This window comes from Heterocephalus glaber, unplaced genomic scaffold (genome assembly GCF_053883595.1).
Source record: "Heterocephalus glaber isolate CG9 unplaced genomic scaffold, H.glaber_assembly_v1.0 deba00000738, whole genome shotgun sequence".
NCBI lineage: Eukaryota > Metazoa > Chordata > Mammalia > Rodentia > Bathyergidae > Heterocephalus > Heterocephalus glaber.
In genome coordinates, this window is record NW_028258161.1 from 12,232,741 (window position 1) to 12,251,604 (window position 18,864).

Genomic DNA, 18,864 nt, shown 5'->3' on the forward strand with positions numbered 1-18,864 from the left:
GAACGGATCCTCATTCTCTCTCTCAGACAAGTCACAAAAATATCACATAGACAACCCAAGGAAAAAAATCCATTCCATGCTCTGGGTATAAAAAGTGAGTAGTTCCTACCACCTAACAGTTCTTTTAACTCCTTGTAACTCTATAACATAGGAAGGAGTAGGAAAAACTCTACCTTTCTCTTATAACTGCTAATTTCCATAGGTTAAAACAAGTTGAGTTCAATTCTTCACATCTTGTTTCTGACCAGACTATTTCACCAAATTTAGTGCTCAAACGTGTCCTTTTTGCCTAATATCTTGGGGTCTTCAAGTCTGAATATTCAAAAGTACTTACTCCACTGTCGTACTAAGGGTGTTGCTCTCTGATTTCTACCAGATCCTTCAGCTAGCTACATAAGCATTTAAGACTGAACGCTCTTAGCTCCCACCTTTATCTGTTTCTTTGGCTTTTTAAAGAGAAATGCTGATTTTAATTAAACAGAATAAGGTGAATTCTAACCATCCATCATTGTTCAGCCTAAAAATTAGCAAAAAACTGTTGAAACAAGTCACAGCACTTTCCCTACGCCTTTCACGGCACCAGTTACCTCCCCACCAGAACATCTAATGAAAGGCTGAACATAAACATCTAAGTGTGAGTATTTTTTTAAAGTATATAAAGCCCCACCAACTTGTCAAAATTGTTCCTGATTCTACCAAGTAGGAAGGAAGAAGAGTAGAAAGGTGTTAAAACCATTATGACAGCATTTCTGAAATGTGGCTGCTCTGACCTCCTCTCCCCTTAGAAAAAGATATAGTGTGGAATAAGAGGACTTGAAGGTCTAAAGGAGGACTGAGCTTTTGTTGCAGAGGAATCTGCCGTCTCTTAGATGAGGGGACATGTGAGAAATGTGCTGCTGCCCTTGGCTGCCACGGTTTGTTGAGTCTAAGAAAGGATGAGGGATTGGGGTGCCAGACTTCCCGCATGGGGACGCCTGTGCCTTTGCAGCGGACACCTTTTAGAAACGGATGGGGCTTCCAGGCCAAGACCCCTCCCTCCTCCAGGCTGCTCATGTAGGGGAGAGGGAGAAAGATGTTGAGAAATCAAACTTGTCCACAAAACACACCGGCACTTATGTCATACAACTCAGCCCACCCCTCTCTGAGCTCCTTAGGGTTCCAGCACGGCTGGGAGGAAGGGTTTAGCTGAGAGTGGCCCCTGCCCTATCCCACTCAGAGAAATGACACCTAAGGTGCTAAAACCACAGTGCAGACAGCTCTCCAAGACTCAGGTTAATGCAGCAAAATTGTCCATCCTCCTTTTATTTCTTTGGATTCAAAAATTATTCTCAGGGCTGGGGATGTAGTGCAGTAGTAGAAAGCTTGCACGGCATGCACAAGGAAGGCCCTGGGTTCCATCCCCAGCACACAAACCAAATAAATACATAAATCCCACACTCAGACTTGACAAGAAATGTTAACTTTGCTCACATTTTTGATGACTACTGATCATATCTGACGCCAAATTACAAATGGGATGGGATAATCAGTGAGACTCACTGTTCTGCATGAGCCAGAACTTTCTCTAGGAATTTCGCGTTGGATCCAGGGACATCAGTGCCCGTGTTACATACCAATATCACTACAGTACAGAGAAGACCTTCCTCGTTCTGCCGGGGTGGTATAGCCCAGCTGGTTATTGACAATCAAATGGATGCTCCCACCAATTCTGAAATGTGGGAGATTAGACAGCGTAAATGTTTCGAGAACAATCCCTTGGCCACAGAAAGAAGCATCACCATGGACCTAAAATTCGAGTGAGGAGAGAAAAAGAAACATGGGATTAAGAAGTTTAGGTTTTCAGATTGGCATAAACTGTTTCACAATACTACTAGGAATACAAATAACCATCCTCTCCCTACTCCCTTGACTTCCTAAAGGTATTTAGGAGGGGCCTAGAATGGGTAAGCTTATCTCAAAGGCAGCCTCCAAAGCTCCTTTTCCTCCTGCAGCCACCACCAACTACAACACGCCTGTGCCCCAGGTCCTCAGCTGCACACAAAAGTCCGGTACCTACAGCAGCATCGCAGAAGGAGTGCTAGGAAACCTTGCAGGAAAACAGCCTGGTTCCCATGGCAACTGCACACAGGTGAAGTGACAGCAAAGACAAGAAGGTGTGAGCAAAAAGTGAGTCACACACAAGTGGAAAGAGGGTCTGAGGGAAAAGTAAGCATTATGAGAGATGTCTAAAACGTGCTGTCCTTCCAGAACTTTCTGCAATTCAGAAAATCACCACAAAATCCGGTATACAGCTGGTGGAGAAGGGGCAATTTTTTTTTTTCTAAATTCTAAAGCAAATAATGAGGGCATCACAGACCTTACAAGACCTTGGAAGAAAACAAGAGCTCTACTGACTTCATGCTAAAAGGGGATTGTCAAGTACAGCTAAAATGCTGAACTGAATAACATGATCTGCTCTCCCTAAGGCGAGGTAACCATTGGCTCTAAGAACAACAGCAGCGAAAGACCAAATGTGAATGAAGAAAAAAATGCCTGGAAGTAGGTTTTTTAAAAATGCCATAGGAAATGGCCTAAGCAGTGTCATTTTCATAGAAGTGAAGCGTTTTCGCTTAAGTTAATGAAGCACGGCTTCACTTCACCTTAGTGAAATTCCAGTCCACACCTTCCGAACCCATGTGTGGCATCTTAGAGTATCAACACTTGCTAAGAGCAGACCTTGTGCTACCTCCATTACTCCACTCAACACCGGGTGAGGGAACCTTTTTTACAGTAAATCCACACCTTTGTAGCCTTGTTCCGTGTATGCATACGGTGTAAATTCCTGGAGAGCCACAGTTTCGGAGAAGTAGCCACATCAGTCCTTTCATTTCTTTCCTAACTACCAGTGAAAGTGTGATCATGCCATCTGGGCAGGGGCACAAGTTAGCCCTCATGAGGAAAGATGACCCTGGCCTCCCTTCCCTCCACCTTCTCGCACCACTTCCTCTCCTTCGTTCTCTGGCCTCCCTTCCCCCTTATTGAACATCTGCTATGTGTTTTCATCTTTGTGCACCTGTGTGCAATGCGCACCATGGTCACTATACGAGAGGGCACCTCAGGAATGTGTTCTTTCCCAGCTCCGCTTCTGTCCGGCTTCCTCTGACTTACCCCTTTGGTTCATTGTATGTTTGTGATACGTAGTACTTGGCAGGGAATTAGTGCATACATGTCCTATCTTGATCATTTTCCACCCCTTTCCCCACCCCTCCTTACCTTCTATTCTCCTCCCTTCCTCTGATCCCTTCCCCCATCTCCAAAGAGCCTGGCTCCCTGATTCCTACCATCTCCCCTTTATTTTACTCTTTAATTTATCTACATTTTGGGTTTCTTATATAAAAGGAATCATGTGATATTTAGCCTTCTGTGTCTGACTTATTTCACCTAACATGGTTTTAAGAGCCAATCATTTTCCTACAAATGATTCAAATTCATCCTTCTTTATTGCTGAATAAGACTCCACTGTGTATAGATATACCACATTCTCTACCCATTCATCTGCTGAAGGGCATCTAGAATGTTTCTACAGTTTAACTATTGCGGGTTGTGCTGCTATAAACATGGGTATGCATGTATCTCTCTAATAGGATGCCTTTAACTCTTCTGGGAAGATACTCAGGAGAGGTAGAAGTAGGTCCAGTGGAATTCCTATTTTAGTGCTTTGAGGACTCTCTATACTGATTTCCATAGTGACAGTTCTCATTCCCATAACAATGTAGAAGGGTCCCTTTTCCCCTATATCCTCAGGAGCATTTGTTGTTTTCTGAGTCTTTGATGATGGCCATTATGACAAGAGTAAAATGGAATCTCAGAGCTGTTTTGATTTGCATTTCCCTAATGGCTAGTAATGCTGAATATTTTTCAATGTACTTATTGGCCATTTGTACTTCTTCTTTTGAAAAGTGTCTGTTCATTTAATTTGGGTTTTTTTGGGTCATTTGCTTTTTGTGGTCTAATTTTTTTTATTTAAGACATCCCCTGTTCCTGGAGAGGCAGAATCAGTATCATCAACACGGCCACATTCCCAAAAGTGAAACAGACACAACACAATTCCTATCAAAACACCAACATTCTAGGGCCGGGGATTTAGCTCAGTGGTTCCGCCACCTGCCTCGAAAGCGCAAGCTCCTGAGTTCGATCCCCGGTACCAAAAAAAACGAAACCCCAACATTCTTCACAGAACTAGAAAAAATGATCCTAGAATTTATATGGAATGAGAAGAGACTCAAAATGGCCAAGCTATCCTGAGCAAAAAGAGCAAAGCTGGAGGCAGCACAATTCCAGATTGCAAGTCATACTATGAACCTATAATAACAAAACAGTACGGTACCAGCACAAACATAAAGAGGAAAAGACACAGAAACTACCCCGGGCACCTTCACCCATCCATCTTGACAAAGGGGCTGAACACATGGGCTGGAGAAAAGGCAGCCTCTTCAACCAGTGGTGCTGGGAAATGGGCTATCCACACGCAGAAGACTGAATCTAGACACGCATCTCATTCTGCACTAAAATCAAATCAAAATGGATTAAAGACCTAGATGTACAAACAGAAACACTGAAACTGCCGGAAGATGGAGCAGGGAAGACACTAGAAGTGATCAGCCTGGGCAAGGACTTCCTGAACGGAAGTCACAGGGCACAAGGAACTAACACCAAGAGTCAACACATGGGGTTACAGTGAACCGAAAAGCCTCGCACAGCAAAGTTCACACCTGTCCCTTCGAGGGGAGGCTAGGCAGCCCATACCCATCAGGTAACTCACACGGGCCTCCTTCTCCAAGTCCCAAGTACCTGCAGGCAGAGGACTCTGTCCCCGGGCCGAGCAGCGCCATCTGCGGAGTAGTCCCCGTCCTGCAGTGCCTGCTGCCGGCCCCGGGTTTTCCCGGCGGCCACGGGGTTCACAGCTTCCAGGTGTGAAGGATTAGGCAGCACTGTCACGTTCAGGGGACGGTGCGCCCCGAAATCCAGGTCCACGGAGGAGGTCAGGTGAGACAGGACGTCTCCAGTGGCCACGGAATGTTCCGGAAATTCACTTAAGCCGCGCATTTTACGGAACATGAGCTATTATAGATAAACACACAAGTAAAAGTGTCTTTTGTCACAATGCTGACTAGAGAAAAAGTAGCTTAAATAACACAATAAAAATAAATGCCATGTAAATCTTTTTGCAATTATTACAAACATGAATTATATAAAGATAGCCACAGACTTCTAATTGCTGGGTTTCTTTGAACTTTTAAGAAGTTTCGGAATCAAATGAAGTGCTAACATTTTAAAAGGGGTCTAATCTGAGACAAACAGCAAGTAATCTCTGCCTTGCAATAATTTAAACAACATTTTTGTTTTTGTTTTTGTTTTTTGAGACACGTTCTTCCTGTGTAGTTCAGGCTGGCCTTGAACTTACTATGTTCCCCAGGATGGCCTCCTGCCTCAGGCTCCTGAGTGCTAAGATCAGAGGTGTGCACTACCACACCCAGCATAAACAACTTTTTAAAAACACACCTGTCAGAATATATTTGCCCAAAGACCTCTGCATGAGTTTTGTTAAAGGCGGGGAGGACTGTAACAGGATGGAATGTATCTCGTGTAGAGAGAGGAGGACAGCAGGCTTCGCTCAGGGCAGATGTGAAGCCCGTGCCACCCAGTTCGCAAACTCTCTCTCTGCACCTCCTCCCACTCCTTTTTCAGTCTTCTAGACAAAGGTGTGACCCACTTCGAACATGAACAGATCAGTAAATTGTTAAAGGTCCTTTGCTAGTAAATAATGAAGCTGAGTCTCAAACCAAGCCATTTGGTAAAATCACCATGTTATTCTAGAGTACCCAAACTGTTTAATTCAAAACTTTCTTTAGTTTCCAAAAGCTTCTTATCAACCTGTCTACACATGGAATATATACACTCACACAGCGCGGGCACGTTTCTCACAAACATGAAAATTTGTAATTATTTCTGCATGTTTTATCTGGGAACTTTTAGGAATATAATTTTTGGTCTAAGAATTTCCACATTTCTTGAAATACATATCTCTCTATAATCTTTTTAGGGTTATATTCTGCCTTTTCCAAGGTATTTGTCTCTTAAAAGCTGATTATCAATGTATTAGAACAACTGAGGTATGAGTAAAAGTGATGACTTTGACGCACAGACTTGACGCTATGTGTGAATACGTGTGTGTGTGTGTGTGTGTGTTTGTGTGTGTGTGTGTTTTAAGGGACAGGGTCTTGCTATATTGCCCAGGCTGACCTTGAACTCCTGGACTCAAGCGATCCTTCTGCCTCAGTGTCCCAGAAAGCAGGGACTCTGACCTACCCACAACATCCTTCTAACACCACATACATTTCCAGGTCTCCAGGCGAATACATACATCACGCCAGGAGCTCTGCCCACTGCACCTAACTTTGGCAGACTTTTCAACATTTATACTTACTTTTAATCTCCTATCCTAGAACAGAAGTAACATTTGCCTAGCACAAAAATCTTTGCTCTTTTTTTGTTTTTTGGGTTTTTGGTACCGGGGATTGAAGTTGGGATCTTGTGCTTGCAAGACAGGTGATGGAACCACTGAGCTAAATCCCTGGCCCAAAAATCTTCATTCTTGATTCCAAATCTTTTGTGATTTTACAAAACAGTTGGTTAGACCAACAGGAATACCAAGATCCAATTCCTTATAGATACTGTGGGTCCCCCCATTTCCCTCTGCTGGGATTGAACCCAGGCCCTGCATGTGCTGGGCAAATGCCCCACCAATGAGGTATATCCACAGACACTGGGCGGTCTCTTGAGATAACTGCATTATTATTTTTAGTACAATCTATTAACATTACACTCGGCAAATAAAGGATCCACGGCTTCTTATAAGGTAAAACTGTATAAAATTGTGTAAATCTTTGTCATTTGAACAGCTGGTATTAAATAAGAAAAGCATGCTGCAAAAAACAGAATTTCGCTCTGTTTACATCATTCTTCAGGAAACAAAACAAACTTTAACTTCCCTGAGAGAAGAAATAATCTATATAAGAATGTACAGGAGAGCCGTGCCACACACCTGTAATCCCAGCACACGGGAGGCTGAGGCAGGAAGATCACTGAGAGTTCAAGGCCAGCCTGGGCTACATAGTGAGTTCAAGAGCAGCCTGAACTAAGTAGTGAGATCCTGTCTCCCCCCAAAAAAAGAATGTACAGGAAATTAATCCATTCTGTCTGCAGCATTAATTTCCTTACCTCCGGAGGCAGGTGAAGAAGGCCGGTCAGGAGGTTCAGCCTCCCGCGGTGCGGCATCCCAATGACCACGTCGGTCACCCCGCTGTCGGCGGACATCCTCAGCAGCTCGTGGAAGAAGCCCATCATGCTTTCTGCCCCTTCGCCTCCATATCGCTTCACCGTGGCAAACTTGGTGGCCAAAAAGTGGTCGAACTCCTGCGGGACATCGGGTTAGACACACCAGCCGGGAGAGGCCAGCTGCTGGGGAAAGGCAGCGGGTTTCTGTGCTGTGAGGGAGCCAGATCGCCGGGGGCCACTGGGGCCCTCACTAGGCGGTGTCCCCAGGAGACCCTGGCCAGCCTCGGCCCACGGTGCTGAGGCAGTAACCCTGCCGCAGGCCTGTGCAGAGAGCCTGGCCTGAGGTCCCCACAGCGTCAGCAGGGTGCGGTTTTGGCAGAGGGACCCAGAGCACCACGCCTCGAGGCTGCACGCTGTCCAACTGCCCACACCCGCACGGCCAGAAGAGCCTTCCCTCCTGCGCCCGGCACAACCTGGTTCCCATTCTGCACCGAGAGCGTCTTCCATGCATGCACAGTATTCTGACCACTGGGAAATACCAAGAAGCAAAATATTAAAGATTTCGTCTTTTTTTCCCCAATACTAGGCACTGAAGCAAGGGCCTTCACACTGAGCTACATCCCCAGGCCTTTTTTGTATTTTTAATTTTGAAACAGCATCTTGCTACATCTCTAAATTGCCTGGGCTGGGGTGGAACTTGTGATCTTCCTGCCCCAGCCTCCCAGAGTCTAGGACTGGAGGTGAGCACCACCACACCAGCAAAATGACTCGGACTCAGGGGAACCAGTCGTTCAAGTGACTGGCAGTCTGCTCTGTCCGTGCTTGGAATAAAGTGGTGTGTGTCACTCCGCCTGCTGGAGCAGTGAGGCGGGAGGGAGAGCCTAACCTCAGCGTCAATGCCTGAACGCCTTCATCAACCGCGGGAAATGAGTCGATCTATTCCACTGATACTGGCCGCTGCTTTTATACCTGAGATTCTAGCATTAGTTTGGACAAATGTTTTCGCTCTTCGGGGGTAAACGTCTCCTTCTTCAGCTCCTCAAACCGCCTGGCAAACCAGTCTTTCTCTGCCTGGCTCTGGAGCTGGGCAGTTTCGATAGCAATCGGCCCACAGTAGACTCGGTCGAGATAGACTAACACCTCCTCCAGAGAGGCCTCTTCCTTCCCCATGTCCAATAACCCTAGGAAGAAGCGGAGACATTGTTTTAAAGAATGGTCAGTGATGCCACACAGAATTCTGGAGCGCACCAAAACACTGTCGTCCCTTCAGCTCAGAGCACTTCACCGTTAATGACCCCAAGCACCAGCAACACTTAACTTAGATTTTCTCTCCCTCCTCCTCCCTCTCTCCTTCCCAGACTGAGGATGGGACTCAGGGCCTCTCTCATATAGCGAAAGTGCTGCACCTCTGAGCTTGACTCTCAGTCCTGTTTAAATTTCTTTCTAAAGGCAAAACTAAAAATATTGTCAAAGGCTATGAACTACTAAAACAAGGAGAGGAAAAAACACTTTTGTTCACAAAGACACGACCTTGCTGCTTTGTTCCAAGTTTTGATTCTATTGTAATTTCAAACTAGAATTTGAAGGCTGACAGGGTGTAGCTCAGTGACAGAGCTTTTGCCTAGTGTGTTGATCCTCAACAGTGTATGCCCTGGGTTTGATGCTCAGTACTACCCACAACAACAACAAAATAAAAAAATAAAAGCCAGGCATAGTGGTGCACTCTTGTAATCCCAGCTGCTTGGGAGGCTGGGGCAAGAGAATCATAAGTTCAAAAGCAGCCTAGCCAGCTTAGCAAGACTGCCTCAAAATTGTTTAAAACAAAAACGTTTAAGAGCTGGGATGCAGCTCAGTGGTAGAGCACTTGCCTAACAAGTATGAGGCTCTGGGTTCGATCCTCAGCCCCACCACCAAAAATAAAAAAAGAGATAATAATGATAACACAATTTAAAACCTACCATCCATTCGCCTTATAGCTACAACTCATATGTCCTGACTGAATCTGCCAAAATGTTCATCTCATTGATATCTATAATGCAATACGGAAATGCAGTATGTAATGAACAGTCCATCTTGATGTGAAGTTAAACATGGACTAATATTAATAACAAGGCAACATCTTAAAGTAAAGGAAATATTCTTGAATGTCAGCCAAAGAGAGAAGCAGTCTGTACGTGGCATTAGATCAGCACATCAGTTATTAGTTACTTGCTCACTCCTACAATTGCAGTTTAACAAAACATTTACTTTATGTTGCTAGTGGCTTCTTACAATCATGTGTTTAGATCTTTAATATCGGCTGACTCTTCAACTCACAAAAGTTGCTCTGCAGCCAGCAGTGGTGGCACATACCCGTAACCCCAGCACTCTGGGAGGCTGACGAAGGAGGATTGAAATTCGAGCCCAGCCTGGACTACAAAGCAACTTAGTGACTCCCTGTCTCAGAATAAAATACTTAAAGAAGAGCTGGGGATGTAGCTCAGTTGGAAGACCCTGGGTTCAATCTCCAGTAGAACAACAAAAAAAGAAAAAGCTTTGTGTGTTGTATAACCGCCTTCCGTTGTATTAAAGGACCCTAGTTAACAAGACAGACTCCATATTGCTGCTTGACCCACCTGCCTGCCCTTTAGATGAACTCAGAAGGAGGAAGCTAAGAAACCTCCTCCCCTTAGAGAGTCTCTTAGAAACAACAATTAATCAACTATTGTTTTACAAATGTTCTAACGGTAGGACGGTCCACTTCTGTACCTTTCGCTTGCTGTGCTAGTTCTATCCCATAGTGAGGCCTAGAAGCTGTTGGCCTCAAAGGTGTATAAAACATGTTTGTCTCCCCCAAGTCGGGGCTCGAGTCCCATGCTTGGCTCAGGTCCCAGCCAGTAATAAACTCCTGTGTGGATTTAATATTGGTCTCTGGTTGGTTCTTTCTCACTGGGTACAACAGTATAAGCTCACTTTTTAATCTGTAAAGTAGGGACAATCAAAGTACCTCAGGGAGCAAAGATTACGAAGACTAAACAAAGAAAGAACTCAAATGTCCATGGAGGGATGAAAGAATAAACAAACTGCTATAATAAACAAACTGGATAATAAAAGAGAACATTATCCAGCCACATGAGGAAGCGCTGATTCATGCCACAATCCAGGCTAACCTTGAAAACATTACACAGAGTAAAAGAAGCCAGACACAAAAGGCCACAAGATGCATGATCCCAATAACACGAAATGTCCACAGCAGGCAAGCCTACAGAGACGGGGAGCGGATTCGTGGTTGTCTGGTCCTGGGGGGCAGCAGATTGACACGTGACTGCTTAATGCGTACAGGGCTTCCTTCTGGGGTGACAACACGCTCTGGAACTGGACTCATGGTCACACGTGCACCAAAAACAGCGTGTGGCCAGGCATGCAGCTCGGGGATAAGTGCTTGCACCCTGTGGTTCCATCCGTACCATCCCAGACAAATAAATAAGAAAGAGACTGGAGCCCAAGATCATGATCAGTGATCCAGGTCTAAGTCCTGTTTCTGTTTCTGACTTCCTGGGCCGGGAAAGAAAATCAGAGGAGGGCACAGGCTTTAAGATGGAAGCGAACGGGTGGTCGCCCCCAGCTGCCACTTGGCAGCCACAAGTTCCTCTGCGTCTACTTCCCCATCTGCAGGGCACAGGTGGCAACCATGTTTAGAGTGCCGTGAAAGTGACGGGATGTGCAGCAGGTGGCACGGAACCGGGGTTTGGTAAGTCCTGAATGCAGGGAAACAGGCCCGTTCAGACCCTTCCGGAACCTCGGACTGAACTGCCTCTGCAGTGAGTATGGAAGCCTCAGCCCGCCCGGCCGCCCGGCACCCCGGGTGGGCAGTCTCCTCCACACGCCCCCTTACCTGAGGTCCGGAAGGGGCCCTGCAGGCTAAGCACGAGGGCCTGGATTTCAGGGACGGTGTCCAGCGGGGCGCGTCCCGGGAAGAGGGGGTTGATCTCAGCGGCTTTATGGCCGTGCTCACAGTACGCTGTCACCAGCCTAGTGAGGCCATGGTCAGCTAAATCGAGGGAAAGAGACAGTGCAGTTGAGGAGATGTCCACAGACTACAAGAAACAGCTTTCAAAGATATTTCAGCCTTACAGTCTTCAACACGTATCTAGTACCCCCCTCTGCCAGTAGTTTTCAGATTAAAGACCATCAAGCTGGGGATTTAGCTCAGTGGTTCTGGCGCCTGCCTCGAAAGTGCAAGGTCCTCAGTTTGATCCCCGGGACCAAAAAAAAAAAACCATCAGAATTCAGTAAACACACCTATTTCCTTACATTTATCTCACGACAGCTATAGTCTGTGCACAAACACACACACACACACTAAAACAAATAAAGATGAATAAATATTACAAGGAAACACCCAGAATTGAAAATTACTGTTGAAATGCTGAGGTTGTATTTGCTGTCCTCTTTCTTTCCTTGCTATCGGACATACTTTTATACCTTACGTTAATAAACAGAAATAGGTACAACTACAAAATCAATGTTATATTGCCCTATTTCTTAAAGAATCCAGGTATAGTTGTTTTCATAAAACTGTAGATAAGCAAAAGACCGTAATTATTCTCCACTCACGTAATGAAAAGAAATCCTACCAGAAAGCCAAAGATGAGTGACTTTGCTCCCCCTTTGCCTGTCGATGAATCCAATTCTCTCCTAGACCTTTTTTTCTTTTTTCTTTTTCTTTTCGAGAGGCATAAAGAGGTTTGTAAGGCAGAATGTAAAATGTATACACATAGCAAAGTGAAGGCCCTCATGACAGGGGGATTATGGTTAGACTTGGGGGTATCCTAAAATGCGGGATCCAGGATATGTATTCTTAGTGTCTCAGAGCACTTTGTATTGGCCCAAAAGATATTTTTCCTCTCTTTTCCATATGAAAGTCTTAAAATTTGAAAGATCCTTCCTGCTCATACTCAATGAACTTTCAGTCTGTTACAGTATTCTTACACAAACTCACCACAAAACCATAAAAATCAACAGATCTACTACTGAGCAATTAAAAATTTGTGTATATTCAGAACCCCCCACAACTGTTAGCATATTTTAAAACTTCACCTATTTTATGAACAAACAGTGCTATGGAATTATTCTAGAGCCACATATGTGCTTGGGTTTGTATTCTATGTACTGCCAAAAATACCTCTTTGCTGGGCCAGGGATTTAGCTCAGTGGTTTCACCGCCTGCTGTGCAAGCACAAGGACCCGAGTTCAATCCCCGGTACCAAAAAAAAGAAAAATACCTCTTTGCTTATCACAGGATTAGCAAGGAGATGTATGGAATATGTATGGGACATGTTTGCCTCAATATAGCAGTTAGCTAGATCCATAATGTGTCAATATTCTCATAGTTATCTTTGGTTTACTTCCTACCCGAGTCATGGCTGCTCCACATGCCCCCCTGATGGACGGACATCTCTACCCTTGTATCTTTCAACTAAAATCCTTGTTTGCGTTGGAATAGATGGTCTTTATCTCAACCTGATAAAGACTATTTATGAAAGACCAACAGCCAACATCATACTAAATGGTCAAAAACCGAAAGCTTTCACACTAAAATCAGAAACAAGACAAGGATCTCCACTATCACCACTCCTGTTCAATACAGTTCTGGAAACATTAGCCACAGAAATTAGACAAGAGAAAGAAATAAAAGGAATAAAGATAGGAAAGGAAGAAGTTAAACTGTCATTATTTGCTGACGATATGATACTCTACACAGAAGACCCAAAAAACTCCAACAAAAGACTTCTAGACTTACTTGATAGATTCAGTAGAGTAGCTGGATACAAGGTCAACACTCAAAAAACAATAGCCTTCTTATACACAAACAGCAGACTCACTGAGAGAGAAATTAGGGAAACAATTCCTTTTACAATAGCACCCAAACAAATGAAATATCTAGGAATCAACAAAGGAAGCAAAAGACCTCTACATTGAAAACTACAGCACTTTGAAAAAAGATTGAAGAGGATATAAGAAACATCCCCTGCTCCTGGGTAGGAAGAACCAATATAGAGAAAATGGCCATACTTCCAAAACTTCTGTACAGATTCAATGCAATCCCAATTGAAATCCCAAAAGTATATTTCACAGAACTAGAGAAAACAATCCAAAAATTAATTTGGAACAAGAAGAGACCTAGAATAGCAAAAGCAATTCTAGGCAACAGAGACATAGCAGGGGGTATCACAATCCCCAACTTGAAATTATACTACAAAGCCACTGTGATAAAAACAGCATGGTACCTGCAAAGAAACAGACCCAAGGATCAGTGGAATAGATTAGAAGATGCAGAAATTGGGCTGGGGATTTAGCTCAGTGGTTCCACCACCTGCCTTGCAAGCGCAAGGTCCGGAGTTTGATCCCCGGTACCCCTAAAAAAAGATGCAGAAACAACTCCAGACATACTCAGACACCTCATCTTTGACAAAGGAGCCAAATATCCTCACTGGAGGAAAGACTGCCTCTTTAATAAATGGTGTTGGAAAAACTGGATTTGAACCTGCCAAAGATTAAAACTAGACCCCTATCTTTCACCATGCACTAAACTAAAATCAAAGTGGATCTAAATATTAAAACAGAAATACTCAACTTGCTGGAAGATAAGTTAGGTAGAACTCTTGAGGACATTGGCAGAGGGAAAGACTTTATAAACAAATCCTCAGTAGCATGGGAAGTAGCACAAAGAATAGGGCCAGGGATTTAGCTCAGTGGTTCCACCACCTGCCTCGCAAGTATGAGTTCCCAAGTTCGATCCCTAGTATCAAAAAAAAAAAAAAATCAACAACTGGGATCTCATCTTATTAAAAAGCTTCTGCACTGCAAGAGAAACCACCAACAGAGCTAAGACACAACCTACAATGTGGGAAAAAAATTTTACCAGCTGTTCCTGAGACAAAGGCCTACTATCTAGAATATGTAAAGAACTCAAAAAAATCAGCTCCCCCAATCTAAAAATGGGCATCTGAAATGAACAGACATTTCTCAAAGAAGTAAAAGCAGCAAATAAATATATGAAAAAATGTTCAACATCACTGGTCATTCGAGAGATGCAGATGAAAACAACACTGAGATTCCACCTCATCCCAGAAAGAATGGCTGCTATCAAGAAATCAACCAATAACAAATGCTGGCAGGATTGTGGGAGGAAGGAACCCTTGTCGATTTTTGGTGGGAGTGACGACTGGTGCAACCACTGTGGAAATCAGTATGGAGATACCTCAAAGAACTAGGATTAGAGGTCCCATTTGATCCAGCTACCCCGCTGCTGGGTATCTTCCCAAAGGAATTAAAAGAATCATACCACAGTGATATATGTGCACCCATGTTTATAGCGGCACAGTTTGTAATAGCTAAAACTTGGAAACAGCCCAAGTGCCCATCAACTGGAGACTGGATAAAGAAGATGTGGGTTGTTTTTTTTTTATAAAATGGAGTACTACTCAGCCATAAAGAACAAGAAACTAGAGACATTTATAGCTAAATGGATGCACATTGAGGCCATCCTCATAAGTGAAATAAATAGGACACACGTGTGTAAATACCACATAGTTTCTCTGGTGTGAAAAACTAAAATTGTAAATAAGGATCAAAATGTATAAGTGAAAATGTGAAATAGGAAGAAAAGGTCTAAAGGGGTAGGAGAAGTGGGAGGGGTAGGGGCAAAGAAAGAAGGGAAAAGAAAAAATATGAGAAAAGGAAAAATGGAAACAAAGTCTTTGTAAATAGGGAAGAGTGGAGGGGGTGTAAATAGGGAGGGCAGGGGAAGGGGGAAAAAATAAGAACCAAGATACATCTTATTAAAGTACAAGATCCCAATGATGAATGTCACTGTATTGTAGACCTAAAATGTACCAGTAAACTTTATGGGAAAAAAATCCTTGTTTGCTTCAGATAGTTAAAGTTGGTTTCTTTTGCTTATGACCAAAATAACCTCAGCTAATATCTGCCAACATCAATTATTTTATTCTATGCTACAAATAAACATGGTGGGGGGGTGTCAATAAATAGTTTTTGCTTTCACAAAGTGCTCATGTTAGTCAGCATGAAGTCATGGCCATATAACTTAAACTAAACTTGGTATTTACATTGAAAGTCAGTCTAGTTATTTATCAATATTTTCAAAAATCTCTACTACAGTCACATTTTCCTCTTTTCCCCTATGACTCCAGTAAGAGATCCTATTATTTCCAGTATGCAACATCTCTATGATCTCACTCCAACCAGCAAAGCTCAGTGAAGAAGCTGTAACCACCAGCTGGGAACCATTCTAAACAGCACCGGCCATCTGATGGCTTCTAGGGCATCTCCCGATAGGCTCTAAACCCTGCTGTTTCTTTCCCTAACAAAAACCCTAAATCTCGCATGATGAAATGCACACCTGTGAATCACCATTCCTAAATTCACTTCAATTTTATTTTTATTTTTTATTATTTTATTCTATTATTCTTGTTTGGCTGTAGTGAGTATTGAACCCCAGAAGCAGCAAGCTACATCCCCAGCCCTTTTTACTTTTTTAAATTTTGAGATAGAGACTCACTATGCTGCCCAGGCTGGGCTCAAACTTGCAATCCTCCTGCCTCAGTCTCCTATTTATTATTATTATTATTATCTTTTTTCTGGTGTTGGGGATGCTACCCAGGGCTTCATACATGCTATGAGACTGCTCTACCCCTAAGCTACAACCCCACTTCCACTTTAAATTGGGATTTTTTTTGGTACCAGAGATTGAACTCGGGTCCTTGCACTTGAGCAGCAGGTGGTGAAACCACTGAGCTAAATCCCCGGCCCTAGGATTTTTTATAAATAAATTCAAATTTAATGGTGGGGATTTAGCTCAGTGGTTCTGCTGCCTGCCTTGCAAGCACAAGGTCCCAAGTTTGATCCCCAGGACCAAAAATAAAAAATTCAAATTTAATGTACAAAGACTTGGACGCGATCATGAGCACCAATAAAAAAAAGATTCAAGGTTACTTAGCAACTGAGGTTTACAGATTAAACTACGGCGCTGGGGATTTAGCTCAGTGGTTCTGCCCCCAACTGCCTTGCAAGTGCTCGGACCCCGGTAGCAAAATAAATAAATAAACTACGAGCTGTTATTAATGCCTAGTTGCAAAGAACACTTATCATGGGTCGATTTTCTAACTGGTGAAATCAAAGATTATGGAAAGCAGAGTCAATATTTATTTAAAGCCTTAATACAAGGGAAGGTTTAGCAAGTGATGTGGTCATCCTAGGAAGAAATTTATTTCAGCCAAGATACATACATGAAGGAAGAGGCCACAGAAGAGCAGGGAGGTCCCTGGACCCTGACTCTACTGTGTGACCCCTGATGTGTCATCCCAGGGGGGTTTGTCCCTCGACTACCGTGCCAACACCAGCAAGCTACATCCATGATCCTCACCCCAGCTCCGTGTTGCTCTTGGCCAATATGGGGCCTTTCGTGACAACTGGGAGACGTCAGGAAGAAGGCTCGTCACGCTCTTCCCCTAGCTAAAACAATGAACCTTAAGCACATGCACAGAGCTTCAGGAAAAACCCAGAAAGTCTTAACTGTCTTCTCAGCAAAAAGCACAGTAATAGAGAGCTGCTGGGTATATGATGGCCTCCTCTCTTGATACTTAGTCTTAGGGTTCGGCAGGCAAAATGCAAATGAAACTAAATGTCACAGGTGAACTGTGTATAGGAAAGGCTGTTTCTATTTCTTAATAAGAGCAATGAGGTCGAGGTGGAGCAACGCAATTAGCAAGCAGGGATGGGGAGAAATTCAGCTCTGCTCCCAGAAGGACTGTCTGTGATCTCAGGGCCTAGAATGCCGAGCTTGGCAACAGTGAAAAAGTTAGAAGCACTTGGGAGAGGTCAGCCTCCAGCTGAGGTGCAGTTCCATGTTAGGGCGCTTGTTTAACATGTGTTCGGTCTTGATTTCAGTTCCCTGAAAAATAAAATAAAAACCAAAAGAAATGGTTCTGGAGAGGCTGAGCAGACTCAACCCTTCTCCAGGTAGGGTCACCTGCTACGCTATGGCATTGTTTTTTTTTTTTTGTACCAGGGATCAAACTTGGGACCTTGCGCTCGCGAGGCAGGCGGTAGAACCACTGAGCTAAATCCCCAGCCCCGACTAAGGCATTCTTTAGACAATGGGAACCGGCATGGCCTTAAACTGGAAGTAAAGGGCACTGACTTTGTACTGCAGCCCATACCTCAGATGGTCTCAAGGGAAACATTAAATTCAGGGAGCAGGACAGGAAAATAGAAAACTTTGCTTTTCAGGATTAACATCTTTATGGATGAGATCTGACTGTGGCAGCTTGTTCGTGGATGGCCACGGACAAACACTGCAGACCTATGACATTTAGGAGAAAACAGTGCTGCCAAAGAAACCCCAACTCTGGCCAGAAAAACAAAACAAACACTCTAACTGATGATCCCGAAGGTAACCTTCAAGCTCCTGACCTTATCAAAATGAAGCAGGTGGCAGAAAGCGTGTGGCCTCAAAGGAGGTTACATTCTCCACTGTCACGTCAGCTACAGCCACAGACGATAACAGATCCCAAAACTCCACGGGCAAAGCCCCGGGAATGGACCGAAGGCACAGGGCGGGGCCGAATAAACCAGTGGCCTTAATACTTGATCGCAGCTGGCCGCTGTCACCTTTCCTCTCTACAGGGTTGCTACCTGGTTAGAACCACTGAGGCGCTACACTCCTCGCTCTTTCTAAGGAGGAGGTAGAGTCTTCTTGCATATCGAATGTGTGTACCCGGAGTGGGTGGAAACTCACTAATCCCATTCCCAACTGGCCACAGCCAGCCTGACAGGGAAGACTGCACAATGTCCAGGGATCATGACTCCGAGCTGGACTCAGAGGAGAGGAGGTGGACACATGGTAGGGAGCAGAAGGGTAGAGAGTGTAGCCGCCACTGCAGCTGGTTTTTAATACCTAACTTCCTCTTCTCTCTCGAGATAATCGTCGACTAGTACGAGGTCACTCTGGATAGAGACACGCCTTTCCAGCCTCCCTTGCAGACATGCATGGATGCTGACCACGTTCTGGCCAACGCAATGGGCTGGAAGTCATGTGTGCAACACTCCTCCCCCTTCCTCCCACCCAGCCCACTAGGAGATCATTAATAATCGACCAAAAGACTTCTGATCATGGAATGGGCCTGTAACCTCAGCATTCTGGGAGGCTGAGGCAGGAGGATCACAACTTCAAGCTCAGACTGGACAACTTAGGGACTTAGTAAGACATTGTCTTAAATTTGAAAAAAAAAAGATTAGGGATGTAGCTCAGTATAAAGGCTCTGGGATCATTCTCCAGTACACCCCCCCCCAAGAGTTCTGACAAAATTGTCTGAAACAGAATGAAGAAAACCTCACAGATCTACATGTAATGGTGATTTGGAAATAGGATACTATTTGCCTATTCAAAAACTAAGGAAAATGAAAATAAACGTGTTACTCTCAGCAGCAAAATTCTTTAAGCCAGATCTTGCCACAGACAATTGTTTCCATCAGGATTCCACT

General features: G+C 44.1%; 1 protein-coding gene across 7 annotated transcripts in view; it reads right to left on the minus strand.

The window, feature by feature from the left end:
* The window catches only part of Dhtkd1 (dehydrogenase E1 and transketolase domain containing 1), a 51,377-nt gene that overhangs the window by 30,041 nt on the left and 2,472 nt on the right, over window positions 1-18,864 (minus strand). For all 7 annotated transcript variants that reach the window (XR_002388432.2, XR_002388430.2, XR_002388431.2 and 4 more), the window contains exons 2-6: window positions 11,192-11,347; window positions 8,287-8,498; window positions 7,261-7,455; window positions 4,831-5,100; window positions 1,614-1,785 (exon numbers count right to left, since the gene is read on the minus strand). Coding sequence is in view for 4 of the 7 variants with exons in the window: in XM_004861809.2 (XP_004861866.2) it covers window positions 1,614-1,785; window positions 4,831-5,100; window positions 7,261-7,455; window positions 8,287-8,498; window positions 11,192-11,347 (1,005 nt within the window). In the remaining 3 variants the exon portion in view is untranslated. The remainder of the gene's footprint in view (window positions 1-1,613; window positions 1,786-4,830; window positions 5,101-7,260; window positions 7,456-8,286; window positions 8,499-11,191; window positions 11,348-18,864) is intronic.